Consider the following 13,836-nt stretch of genomic DNA (forward strand, 5'->3'; position numbering starts at 1 on the left):
ATACAAAATGTTTCAGTCTTCTCATATAAAATTCAACAAGCATGCCAAACAAACTTTTTCTTCACGCGTGTAATTTGGGTGCATTTACATCTTTGGTCGTTCGCAGCTGACAGACTGAAAGAATCGAACATGTAGTTGGAGTGAGAGAAACAGGGAGATTACAAAAATAGGTCTTCATTTGCATTTAGCTTTATCACCTGCAGGCGACGGGCCATGACTCACATTTGGTCATGAGAGATGAGAACCAAAAACAAGAAGCTTATGGGTGTTGAGTGTTTAAACCAGCAGTTATATTTGTATCATTTTATTATCATTTTTCACCTTTTGACTAATTGGAATGGAGATAGAACCTAATGGCTGTGTCATGATAGCAGAGTTATTTTCTTAACAAATCTATTGTATTATTTGATGACTGTTCTAAAATACAAATCATTATATTATAGTTCTTAACCCACAGATATGGCCTTTTTTTTAACAATAAATTGCTTGTTTTGTGTGTAACAGGAACACATTATATTGATTTTTACATAGGGGAGTAATGAGATCAGTGAACTCCTAGTCATACTCACATGAAGGGTGTCACAAAATCAGTAAAGCTTGAGGTTGGACAGTTTAGACGTGTATAATCCATCTGCCTGTACTCTGAGGATGTGTTTATGTGCACTTGAGCATGACCACTCGCTGCTCTTGTTTACCTCTCCTCCTGTTTCCTTTTTATTGTAGTACATGGCTGCTTTATTTTGCTTTAACGCTCTCCACTTTTTTGTAAGCACGCTATAAAGGGTTCCAGAGAGAACAGTGCCATGAAAAGATAGAAATATGATACTGAAAGTTGTTCTTTAAGTCAAAGGCCAGAGGATTCAACAACATCCTACAGAACAATTGTGTCACGCATTTTATTCTAACACAGAGAAAAAACTAAAACTGTTAGCGGCTGCTGTAGTCCAAGAGTCAAGGTACATCTGTGGTGCCGTTAGCCAGACACCTCAACCATAATAACACCCGTAACCCTGTCATCAACACCGAGCAGAATGGCTGCAAATTACTTCAGTTCTGCCAGTGGGAACACGATGCCTCACTCTGTCTGGTGCGAATATGGAGAAACGTTGTCAGATTCAACAGGGGTAGAGGCTCTGTGTCTCAGAAGGAGTGTGTGTGTATGAATGGGTGCTTGTTTGATCGTTGGAATTCAACCTCCAAAAGCTACTATATACAGTTCAAGGGTGTTGATGAATAATACCAGTGTGGGAATACAGTGTACTCTAGCTTTCCTGTCACATATGCACGCAGCTCGAGAGTACCGTCGAAAACAGAGGACCTTCCTGATGAGCTGTTTCAATCCGTGTAAGTCCTGCCAGCGTGCAGGGTGTGTTTTGGAGCATGCGGTGGGTTTGCTGTGCTGAGTGGAATATCACTGCGCTATTTTATATATAGAAATGATCAGCCTGTCCTGGGAAACATCTGTCACTGCTAAAGCAGGTTGGAGAAAAGTGTATTTGATTGTAAATGATATATTTTTAAGATTAAACAGACCCTTTTACTCTGCTTGCTCTTAACTAATAACTAATGACTAAAATGAATGGATTGATTTTTTTAATCATTTGATTGTTTTATGAGATAGGTTTTGATTCCTTTTTTTATTTAGAGGGATGCGTCTGTACAGCACTGGATGTGGGAAAATACAGGATCAATATTGATTGCTCTTCTGGGTGTGCAAATCGTATATAGGAATGCAGGTCCTGGAGTGGAATGGTGTTCTTTTGACGGGGAAAACCTATGAAGAGGTACAAGGGCTCGTTGGACAGCCGTGTAATGAGGCAGAAGTGTGTGTCAGACTGTGAGTATAACCTGTGTCACTTGCAATCTTTCTCTTGTGCACTCTGTTCAACCCGCCATAGTGTCATTCTTGTCTTTTCTTTTCTTTATATTTAAGATGGATCATTTTAACCTCTTCATGACTTTAGTGTTGCCCCATGTCTAATATTTAAAAGCTAGTCTTAATCACTAGCTTTGCTGTCCTGTTTTTTAATTAACTATTGTCACATCATTTTTTTCTCCATTTCTGTGATGTTTTCGTGGCTTTTCTAGTACCTTTTTTTGTCTTTTTTCCTTGTCATTTAATTCCTTTAGTTTCACTTTTCAGAAATGTATGAAATGTAATTTTTCCAACAGGGATCTCAACATGTTGGCAGAGTCTGAGGGTTCCCAGCACCTAGATTTCCAGGAGCACAGCAAAGGTAAGTTGTTACCTAATTATTTTTATTATAATTTCAACTGGAACTGATTCCACTGATTCCTCCTCACTCCTGTTCCTCTGTCCTCAATTTTTCCCTATTAACTTTTGTCTCTTGTTATTTTCAGATGCTCTTCTCATATTCTTCTTCTTTTTATCTTCAGCTCTCTTTTTTCTCTCAAGTTGAGCCATGTTTTTTTTTTCTGTGGCCTAGTTCCTCAGTCTGTTACACAGAACAGTTCTGGAAACATGCGATTGTTTTCACAGAGCTGTCTCTATTGTGGCACTTTAATATTCACTTTTCTTTTCCATTGAATTTGACTTGGAAGTGAATTGGGTTAAGAGCCATAGTGATGATTCATTTGGTCCCTAGACAGATCATTGTCAAGATCCTTTGGTTTGTTATGTGCAGCGATGATGATCTGTACTCATAGCCATATGTGTTAACTTTCTAGGTGACAGACCTCCCAGATCTCCAGGTGTTGATCCCAAGCAGCTAGCGGCCGAGCTGCAGAAAGTGTCACAGCAGCAGGCTCCACTGTCCACCTCCTCCTCCAGCCTGCCTGCCACCACTTCAGCAACCTCCAGCCCCGGTCAGCCAGGATCCCCCTCAGTCAGCAAGAAACGTCACAGCAGCAAGGCGAGTTTAGAGGCACGCTATCAATCACATTCTTTACGTTTTAGGCAGCCAAGCAAACATGTCAACCCCAGCCACAATCCACAGATACCGTAGAGCATGCTATTCACACAGGCTTTTTTAGCTTACCCACAGTTGCTGCAAATCTGCAAGCTGCTTTGCAACCAACCTTCGCCCCAGCTCCTCCTTTTCTCCTTTGCTGTTTCTGACTCTGTGTCACAACCTTTGATATTGATGCTTGCTCTACTCATGTAAATCCATGGAGATGGAAGTACATGGTCTTCTTTTGACTATAGCAGTCCTAGCTGCACTGTAAGCACCATTAAGATTGCAATATTGAGTTTCTGGGAAAGTTTATTTTGAAGCTATGCCTCTGTCTGCAGAGAGTTTCTGAAGAGCTCTTCTAAACTTTGTTTTAACGTTTGCTAGTAGTTTTCTTTGATTTCATAAGAGATATATCTACCTCTAACTCAATATGAATTTAAGATGTGTATAATATAATTATTTATTAGTTAAAATTAGGTAACAGTATATGTCTTTTTTAAAGGATGTCAATTATCTGAAGGGATCCCTGAATCAGATGCACAGATTCTATGATTTGGAGACTTCACAGTTTAGCCTAAAGTGCAGCATAAAGTACTGTACACCACCTTATAATCAGCTACCAGTACACACAAAAGTTCCACCTACACTTTTGCGTGTTTCACCATGTTGTTTTCATCTTTTACAGATTGCAGAGGGAACAAAGAGCCAATCCCACCCTGTATCCGGAGAGATACAGGTTTGTGACACAAAACTATTACTGTAAATCTGTAATCTGTGTAGATTTAATTCTAAGAGTATAGAATCTGAGTAGATGGATGTTATTTTTGCTAAAATTAGATAGATGCAAGACTAAAATGCAGCCAAATCTATTGTAATTCAGTTGTGTTTCTTTTTGCAGCTTCAAATCCACTATGACAAGCAGCTTGGCAACTTGATAGTTCACGTCCTGCAGGCCAGAAACCTTGCCCCGCGGGATAACAATGGCTACTCCGATCCATTCGTTAAAGTGTATCTCCTGCCAGGGAGAGGGTGAGTTAGTAGTGTTTAGACTGAAAGAACATGTTAAGGATTTCAGAGCTAGAACAAGTAATTAAGTATACAGATTTTCAGAAGCAGTAGCAGCATTCTAGCTAAGATCTTTTTTCCCATCTAGGCTACACAGACAGCCAGTCTGTTAAGCAGTAACTTAGTTTCCATTCATTTTAAAATCGATGTACAATTGATTTTGGCTTATCATGACATCATTCAATGTGCAACACATGGATGTTTCTGATATGAACTCCATAACGCCTATGTGCTACTATGCATAAGGTCGTCTTTTATTTTGACATAGTATAAGTCCAAAACTCAGCAGCCCATTTCTTTTGCTCCCGAATGGCATAAACATTATGTAAATATAATGAGGCACTTGAGTTGCCCCTGTTGATGTGTGTTCCTCTGTAGGTGTGAGTGCAGTCAAAATCAATAGCTCTCATATTTACTTGCAATACAATCCAGACTCCTGCTTAAGTCTACTGCTCCCTTTCCCGCTGTGATTGCACTGTAATGCAATTGACTCTCCCACCTTCTCTTCGGAATGAGATGAGGTCCCTCGAGAGAGTGTTTTTTGTTTTTTTCCAGGGATCATTTCAGATAAAAGTAATAATATACTGTATAGCTGTGGGGTTTTTAGCTGCCACTCTCACACGCCTTCGGGTTGACTCATGCACCGATGCCACTGTGAGTTATGAATGGGTTTGGGGCTATGCTAAAGAAACTGAGAGAATGGCAGCCACAAGCCCTACGGCCACTTTAAAGTGGTTATGGAAACATGCACACTTAAAGGCATGTGTGCACATACTCGTGTATACCCTGTGTGTGTATACATGGAATCTCACAGCTATCAATGCCAGCTGCAATCCATAGAGAGGCTTTTCAGTTGCATCGCAGGTCTTCTGGCAACTACGTGGGACAGCGTCTCAATACTGAGAAGCCAGAAAAAAAACAGTGGGTTTTATTTTGTTTTACGTAAAACAAATGTTGAGCCTTCAGCTCTTGCAGCAGAAACTTTAAGAAATAAATCAGACTGCGCGATCTGGCTCATGAGTGACAGATCTCCACTCCGGTTGCCACAAGATCTGTCACGTGACTTGGGAGTCCTCTCAGCACACATACATGCAGTCATGTACACACTATAGCAAAATTTCTTTCCACCACTGCAGCAGACCGCAGCTTCCTGTTCATGCCCCTTTCTAAAAGGCACACTTGACAAATCACACGCTAAACCTAAGCTAAGTGTAGACTCAATCTCCCCTCACAGTCCACAGACACTTTTTGACCCGCCCCCACCCTCCCTCTGACTATTGTTTCTGTATGTTGTTCTCTATATTTAATGCATGCTGGACCCCCTCAGTCAGGTCATGGTTGTCCAGAATGCCAGGTATGTGACTTGCCCACTTTGGCACTTTGGTTCTGTTTTGGTTGATAATTAGTTGTCACTTTGGTTAAGGCAAAAAAAGAGCAAGGTCAATTTCTCTCTGGAAGTTTATTGATAAAAGTCACTTAGTTCAGTCCTACTAACTCCCTTCAACCTGAATATATTTCCCTTAGTATCCATTATTTCATGATACTCTCTTTGGATGCCCCAGATATTATTATTTTACCATCTGTTTTCCTTACCACATATAAACTAATAGTCCCCTGTGTTGTTTTCAGAGTTAACTGTTGTCTTTTTCTGGTAGATGGTCTGTTTTTCCTTTCTAACCATCGTAGTTTGAAACCCTAACATCGGCCCCAATACCCTAGATTTTGACCCTGTTTTGTTATTAAAATCCCTCAGTAATATCCTACATTGTGCCCTGACATCATAATGTACCCTCAGTGCCCTGCATCCACATCCAGTGTACACTATTATTTTGCCCTACGGCCAATTCATACCATTGTTGTCCAGTATAGAGTAGATTGTCCCTGTCTTTTCCAACCTAACTCTTCCAAACTTACTCATATGCTACAGTCTGAACTCAAACCCTACACACTGCAAAAATATCCATGTCAACAAGTCATTTATTGATGCCCAGCATAACTTTTTCATGTGAAATATCTTAACTCAGAATAGGTTAAAAAAAAAAACCATTTGGTATACGGTCATTACGTTTGTTTTTGTCATTGGGACTATTGGTGCTTTTCTTCTTACTGGAGACCTGAAACATTTGTTCTTTCAATGCATCAAAATTCTGTGAAACTAAATGACTTGATGGGCATTGAAATGGACTTTTTTGCAGCACACCCTGACATCATACCCTGCTATCCATGCACATAGGCCCATACATTGTTACCATCCAAACAATGTGCATCACATTCATTCTTTTCCCTCTACTGTGACATTGTGCCCTACTCCAGTATCTTCTGCTCCCTGCAATGCGTAGGTTCACTGACACGCATGTTATTTGCATACATGTCGTTGACCAAGTGTGTGTTGCTGTGATGTGTTCCCCCCAGTGCTGAAAACAAGAGGAAGACCAAACACGCAGGCAAGACTATCAACCCTGAGTGGAACCAAACTGTCATCTATAAGAACATCCACCTGGAACAGGTACTGTGTGGTCAGAGACACTTGATTACACTAAAACAGTTTGAGCCTAGTTTGAGCCACTGAGCTGGGCCTCACTGTACTGTGGTGTTGGTGCTTTTTGGAGAATTATTAATTTAATTATCTGACAAATACAGTAATATGACTCACTTTGTGTAATTGGGATTAATCATACCAACAATGTTTCCAAAACTTTTGTCTCCCAGCTTTGATTCTGTGTCTTTGCAGTGCACATATACAGTATCTGTACCATTTTTTTTAACTGTATGCAACCTGCTAACCAAGCTTGCTAACATTAGCTGATAACTTTGCTCTTCACTCTCACATCCAGATATAATTAGAAAGAAAATAGAATCAACATATATTGCTTCCTTACATGCTGCTCTTTATACTCTAAATGGTTGGGTGGCGGTGCCTCTTTTATATACAGTCTATTATTCACGCATGGTATTGATATTACTGTCTTAATGCTAATATTTTGCTTTACTTAAATGTTTTAGGGTTTTTTCTAAGCAAACACAATTGCATCAGCATGATAATATCATAAGCTGGAGGTGTCTTCATCATGAGCTTGTTAGCATGCTCTGCCAAAGTACAGAGTAACAAAACCACTAGTATAGCTATAGACTCAAGCAACATGTAAACCGACACTATGAGCTCAGACACTCAAAAATGTTATTGTTATCTTACGCTGTTTTTTTTTAATGGCATTTTTCTATAACTCTGTAATAGTTCATATATGAATGGACAAATAAGAAAGCCCTCAACTGATTAATTTCCAGATTGAAAATAACAAAAAACTGCAGCACAATATATTGCTTTTTTTTTCTGCTTCTGTGCCAACCTGTCATCGTTGCCACTGGTTTTCAGCGGAGCAGATGGATGTATCGCTGAGATTTATTATATCTGTTTAGATCCCATTTTAGATTCAGTGAGCCTGTATCAATCACAGCAAAACTGCCAACTTCTGTCGCCGTTTCTATTCGTTTTTCAGCTGCTTGAAGGCGTGAAACTGCTTTAACTTTAGCTTTAAACTTGAAACTTTTTTATGAACTCTTCAACTGTGTGTACATTTTAGCTTAAGAAGAAGACTTTGGAGGTGAGCGTGTGGGACTATGACAAGGGCTCCTCTAATGATTTCTTGGGGGAGGTAAGCTCCTTTGATATTATATTTTATACATATATGAATCCATAAAGGTTTTCTATAACTTTTAAAAACTTTTCTATTTGCTTGTAGGTCCTTATTGATCTGTCCAACACTGTCCAGCTGGACAACATCCCGCGGTGGCTCCCTCTCAAGGAGCAGAGCGAGGGGGACCACCACAGACGCTCGCACTCAGGCCAGGGTCGTCACAGTTCTTCTAAACCCTCCTCACAGCACTCCTCCCCTAAAACCACTGGCTCCTCGCATGATAATCAGGATTCCCCAAAATCATCTGTCATCAAGAGTCGAAGCCATGGGATCTTTCCAGATCCGGCCAAGGGTAGGACACGATGTATTCCCCTCACCTCGACTTAATCACCATCTTCCCCTAACAACACTCTGCTGCTTCTCTGCTGTTTCCTCGTCTCTGTAGTCTGTTCTTCTTTATCCCTTTCTTTCTCTTTTTTGCTTTCTTCCTGTCACTGCTCTCTCTATTTCTACCTCTACCTCTGTCCATTTTCTCTTTACAGTCTTGTCTCCTTTATTACCGCCACCTTCCTCTAGTCATTTTTGCACCCATTCTAGCTTTCGCTTCATGCTTTTTGCTTTCTCGTGGTCTGTTTTCTTGGTTGCCATGATGTCACCCTGCTTAGAGGCCTTGCCTTAGCTTCCCTCTATCTTTCTCCTAACACAGAGGGCAACATGGCCGTGGAAGGCTTTGAATTCTAGTTAAAAAAGAACCTCAAAGTAACATCAAATTTAATGAGCATGATAGACTATAAGACACACTGGCTAGATTCAGTATCTCACTGGCCAGCAACTCAGCTCGTTGTGAGTGGTGCTCATCAGGTGACAACCACTAAGAAAAGCAAAAGGTAGCCTTTTTTTTGGTAATTTGGTGAATCTGGTTGTTTTAGACACACAGGTGCCCTCTATCGAGAAATCTCACAGTAGCCCTGGCACATCGAAGCCTTCCCCGTCCGAGGGCCAGAGCCAAAGCCACAGCCACGGACACAGCCAACACTCTCGCTCACACGGCGCTTCACGCTCCAGCAAAAGCGCAGCACGACAGCACCATCAGGAAAGCCTCAATGGAAGCAGAGGAGGCGCTGCCGTAGCAACGGGCGATGCCCAACAGCAGTCACAGCAGCAGCCGCCACAACGCCTCCAACCAAGTAAACCAAGACGCAAATAAAGCCTACGCAGCATGGCCTCCTCGCACTCATCTGTTCTACCTTTTGTTGAGTTTTTTTTTTTCCCGTTCCTTTATTTCCTTTTCCTTACTTAGTTTCCCCTCACTCCTCACACTCTGGTTCTCTTCAGCATTGTATCCACAGTGTGTCAACCTTTCATGGCTTCTCTTCTGTATGTATTCACAAGTGTCAGCAGCCAGCACCTCACCTGTAAGGTAGCACACTGTCTTTGACCCTTACTTATTTTGACCTCCTTCCAAATACGCATAATGCTAGCTAATAAGTATCCAGTTCTAACTATTTAAAATCCTATTAGTGTTAAAAAATATGTAATAAAGAGGCTTAAATGTACTTTAATGGAGTTAAACTTAAATATTAGCTTTCGTTTTGACTGACATTAGCTTTTAATTTTAAGATGACAGTGTAAACAGTAGTAAATAAATGAAACTGAAAAAAGCAGATTTGCACAAGATGTTCAAACGAGCTTGGCGATAATGTCAGAGCAGCTCGCTCTAATGATGAAAGATTACTGATAAAACAGTTTCGTAACAGAGGACAGTTCATCAGGAAAATAATTCTTCAGAATTCAGAAAATGACTTTTGTTGCCTGCTAGAACTTAAATCATTTCATTTAACTGATCTGACTTTAAAACCGAAGACAGTTGCAGTCCCCTCCCTTATATCATTTACCTATTTGGATTTTTACTTTGATTTTATTATTATTATTTATTTTTATTTTTTGAGTTCTGTATAATTTCCTTTTTTGTTAACAAACAACGACCAGCTTTTCTGAAGCTCCTCCACCGAGATGGCTGTGCATGCAGTCCGCTACACCCCCCCTCCCAACCCTTTTTTTTCTGTTTAAACAACTACCGGACCCACGATGCACCTCAGTAGATGCTGCACGCCCCACCCAATAGTGATGTGGGAGGGGCACTGCACACTGTGGCTGCATGTGATTGACAGTCAAGCTGGTTGCCATGATGAAGATAAACCGCTCTCTGAATCTCCATCTCGCTCCTCCCTCCTTCCAATTTGAATTCCGACACCATGACCTTTGTTTCCCGGCGTTGACCCCTTGACATCGTGCCTGTGAAACTAAACTCATCCAGGCCAAAGAGGCCGCCTCTCACTGAGGCACCAGAGACACAGCGTAGTGGGCGTGCTCACCATTCAGAGAGCCCAGTCTGACTGGCTGCCTGCCCTGCCATCGATTGTGTCGGCCAAAGGGAGCAGAGCAGACGGCAGACACCTGACCCTCAGGAAAGCCGTGTCAGAAGAGAGGCCGCAGAGCACCGGAGGTGAGAGTTTGCCCAAGAGTCTCCTCTCTGTCGTGTGACTGAAGCACAGATGGAGCAAGGAGAGAAAGAGAGAGTGAGAGAAAGAGAGGATGCAGTACTACTAACGCACACCTGCAGAAAGAAAGAGGGGAATATTCATAAAAGAGACAGGAAGATAGAGAGAAAGTTGCACTCAGCCACATCACCACAGATTCATGCACACATGGCACACACTTTTCTTGAAGGCCACCGACACAGTTCACTAATACCAGGAAGTCAATATCCAAAACTGTGAGATGAGTCATTGAATGTTAACACTTTGCCACTGCCACATCTGCTGCATCATTAAACTGTTATTAGTGAGCTTTTTCGCAATCCGGCATTGATGCCGTGTCGAGTGGCTTGAAAGAAAAACGTGTCGGCATGGATCCTCTTGTGCACCGCATCCACGCATCTTACTTCATTCATATTCTTATCACACTGCCTGATCAGCAGTTTGAGAGCAAAAAAGCTAAAACATTTAAAATCATCTAAAATATCCTGCATTAAACAGTTAAAAAGATTATAAAGAGACAGTCGTAAACATTCTTTAAAGTCCCGAAAACATGAAACTGAAGCACACTGAGGCAGTTTCACTTAAACTTGAGGAATCGGAACGCGATTCTTATTTCATGTAGACGACTAACGATGTCAGTGGAGTCTTCGTGTCTCTTGTTTAGTCTGCATAAACATATACATGTGATATCGCTCTGGTTCTATGTGTGCGTTTTAAGTTTTAAATTTTAAATGTGACTTTTTACTGTCTTGTCTTTGCTGAGAGAAAGATGTCTGTCCATGTGCTTTCAGTGTTTGTGTGCTATTCATTGCGATCCAGTCCTGTGTGCTTTAAAGTAGCTTTCTCTTTGACCTTAGCAAAAACTTTTCAAGTTTTATAGCAGATTTCCACTGCTGCAAATAAGTAATGCTACCTGGCCCATGTTTTTTTCTTTTTTTAATTATTGGAACCAACCGAGGAGGGGAAGGGGCAATTTTTCTTTCTTTGTCTTTGTCGTGATGGGTGTGGTGATATCTATGCACAGCTCGGTCAACCTACAAATCAGGAGATGCCCCGGTCACAGCAGCCTCGTTAGATAGTGGCTTGAGCGGCAGCGCCTACAGCCTACTGGACGAGGAAGCAGAGGCAAACGAGGTGGACAGTGCTATCTTCCAAGTGCCCCGATTGTGAGTCAATTTATTTATCCCACAATGAGCGGCATTTTAGCATTTTAAACATGTTAATTTGCTTAACTATTCCTCGCTGTACTAAAGATATACTGTATTACATTGTAATATGCTATGCACTTAAATAATTGATATATTTTTTTCTCTTCCTCAGTGGAAAGATCCCAAATGGCACAGATGTGATAAAATCATCACTGGGACACAGTGACACTGAAGGTTGGGCATGTATCTGTTATACAGTAAATGTTTTTTGTGTGTGTTTTTGGTGTATTCATTACAACATTCATGACATGATTATCTAAGAGTGCAATTAGCAAATGGCTCCTGAAGTTTGCATGACCAACATTTAAACTAGTCCCTTGTTGTTTTGTGCCATAAAGGGGTTGGACATGGTAGGCAGCTACTGACAGGTAGCATTTAAATAAGACTCACCTGGTATTAAATGGGCTCAAACGGTATCAAGAAAAGTGCCCTTTGCCATTTCACCACATCAGCCTGAACCATTGATATAAGCACACACTACATCGATACTTTTATCTTGATTCTGACCCTGCGGTCTAAATGTTGCGCCAGATATCAAGACACACCAGTCAAATTAGGCAATATTTTTCCAATCTTTTGTCCAATTGTGTGCAAATTGTAGCCTCAGTTTCCGGTTCTTAGCTGGCGGCTGAGTGGCTGTCGGTGTGGTCTTCTGATGCTGTAACCCATCTCCTTCAAGGTTGGATGTTTTGTGCTTTCACACAAACGTCCAACCTTGGAGAAGATGCTTTTCTGCATACCTTGGTTGTAACAAGTCGTTGTTTGAGTTATTGGTGCCCTAACTATCAGCTTAAAGCAGTCTGGTTATTGTCCTCTGAACTCTGGAATCAACAAGTTTTTTTTCCCAAAGAATTGCTGCTCACTGGATATTTTTGTCCTTTTCTGGCCATTTTCTATAAATCCTAGAGATGTTTGTGTTTGAAAATCCCAGTAGATCTAAACTACTCAGACCAGGCTGTCTGGCACCAACAACGCCACATTCAGAGACACATAAATCCCCTTTCTTCTCCATTCTTGATGCTCAGTTTCAACTTCAGTGGGTTGCCCTTTACCATGTTTGCCATGTGGCTAAGTGCACTGAGTTGATGCCATGTGATTGGCTAATTAGATATTTATATGAGCGAGCAGTTGAACAGGTGTACCTAACAAAGTTGCTGGGGAGTGTATATATTTTATAACTGCTCACAATAGTTACTCATCCAATTTTAAGTCAGCTCTATTGGTCTATTATATGATTTCTTACTCCTTCTTATGTTGTAATTTGGCTTACGACATACCACACTGTAATTATGACACTGTAATTTTAAATGGACTTATTTTATCTTTTTATCGTTTCACCATCTGCGCTCTGTCTTTTTGTGCCACTGGATTTCTCACTTTTCATCACTTCAGAAGACATTCCATCCACTGATTTAACCAAATCCCTGCCTGTATATGACTATATAGTCAACCTTAAACCCCAGACTTCATCCTAAATTGTAAAGATTTATGTTATTGTCCTGAGAAAGGAGCTGCTTCCCCACAATGTAACTGTGTAAACAGATTTATGTCCCCACAACATGGGTAATAAAAGTGCACTTACACACAGCCTACATTTGCCAGGGACTTGTTGACCCAGCTTTCACAACTGCCACTTCCATTCAGTTGCCAAGGCAACTAGAGGCCAGGCAAGGCTCATCATAACTTCTCCTTGTCCTTGTTAAATCAATAAATGTGATTGCTCGCAGACCATGTCAGATATTAGTCATCGCATTCACACACTTTGTGCTCTGTAGAGTACGTCCACTTTGAAAGATGCCACATTTAAAATAATTGTAATAATCGAGCTTATACCCATCCTTATTTTCTTAAATTAGCTCTAAAGCCCTTCCTATTTTCAGTAGCTTTTAACTTGAGGTCTAATAGTTTGCTGAAGTTCACTGTAAATACATCCTATTGCTCTTTTATTTGACTTTTTTCTTTTTTACCCATTTAGAAGGTGCCTGGAAAGCACCTCTGTTGTTTTAAAATGTGCCATATAAATAAGGTTAACTTGACTAGTGCATATTTAGCTTCATGTGTGTATGCATTTAGGTAAGACTCAGGTAATGGGAGAGATAAAGATCGCTTTGAAGAAGGAAATGAAGACGGAAGGTGAACACCTGGTCCTTGAGATTCTTCAGTGTCGTAACATCACCTACAAGTTCAAGACTCCAGATCACCTGCCTGGTAACTGAAAATACCTGATCTATGCACATGACCGAACCAATGCCAAGCTAAAGTACACCAACTGAGCAAGCTGTTGTGACATATCACTTATTGTCATCCATTCTGTCAAGAATCCGTGTTTTAGGAAGAGGAAGGTGAAAGAGAGGAAAAAGTATATTTACAGAGAGTTTCCATGATACGCATAATTTATATCGCATTTAACAGCTGGGAAGCCCACACAAATATGTGTTCTGGCATCTAGCTTCCCTTCAAATGTTTGCCAGTT

At 40.9% G+C, this 13,836-nt stretch overlaps 1 protein-coding gene across 6 annotated transcripts in view; it reads left to right on the forward strand.

Annotated features, from left to right (window-relative positions):
* pcloa (piccolo presynaptic cytomatrix protein a) overlaps positions 1-13,836 on the forward strand; it is a 56,849-nt gene that overhangs the window by 38,392 nt on the left and 4,621 nt on the right. For 3 of the 6 annotated variants that reach the window (XM_005930255.3, XM_042224183.1, XM_042224184.1), the window contains 13 exons: positions 1,729-1,837; positions 2,173-2,237; positions 2,689-2,873; positions 3,601-3,651; positions 3,814-3,944; positions 5,308-5,334; positions 6,393-6,486; positions 7,562-7,633; positions 7,721-7,967; positions 8,545-8,802; positions 11,180-11,321; positions 11,476-11,537; positions 13,437-13,571. In XM_005930255.3, coding sequence (XP_005930317.1) covers positions 1,729-1,837; positions 2,173-2,237; positions 2,689-2,873; positions 3,601-3,651; positions 3,814-3,944; positions 5,308-5,334; positions 6,393-6,486; positions 7,562-7,633; positions 7,721-7,967; positions 8,545-8,802; positions 11,180-11,321; positions 11,476-11,537; positions 13,437-13,571 — 1,578 coding nt within the window. Of the gene's footprint in view, positions 1-1,728; positions 1,838-2,172; positions 2,238-2,688; positions 2,874-3,600; positions 3,652-3,813; positions 3,945-5,307; positions 5,335-6,392; positions 6,487-7,561; positions 7,634-7,720; positions 7,968-8,544; positions 8,803-9,932; positions 10,122-11,179; positions 11,322-11,475; positions 11,538-13,436; positions 13,572-13,836 lie in introns of all 6 variants that reach the window. The other 3 variants (XM_042224185.1, XM_005930256.2, XM_005930257.2) reach the window with 3 other exon arrangements.

Source organism: Haplochromis burtoni, unplaced genomic scaffold, assembly GCF_018398535.1.
Source record: "Haplochromis burtoni strain Fernald_Lab_line unplaced genomic scaffold, NCSU_Asbu1 Contig_131, whole genome shotgun sequence".
NCBI classification, from domain to species: domain Eukaryota; kingdom Metazoa; phylum Chordata; class Actinopteri; order Cichliformes; family Cichlidae; genus Haplochromis; species Haplochromis burtoni.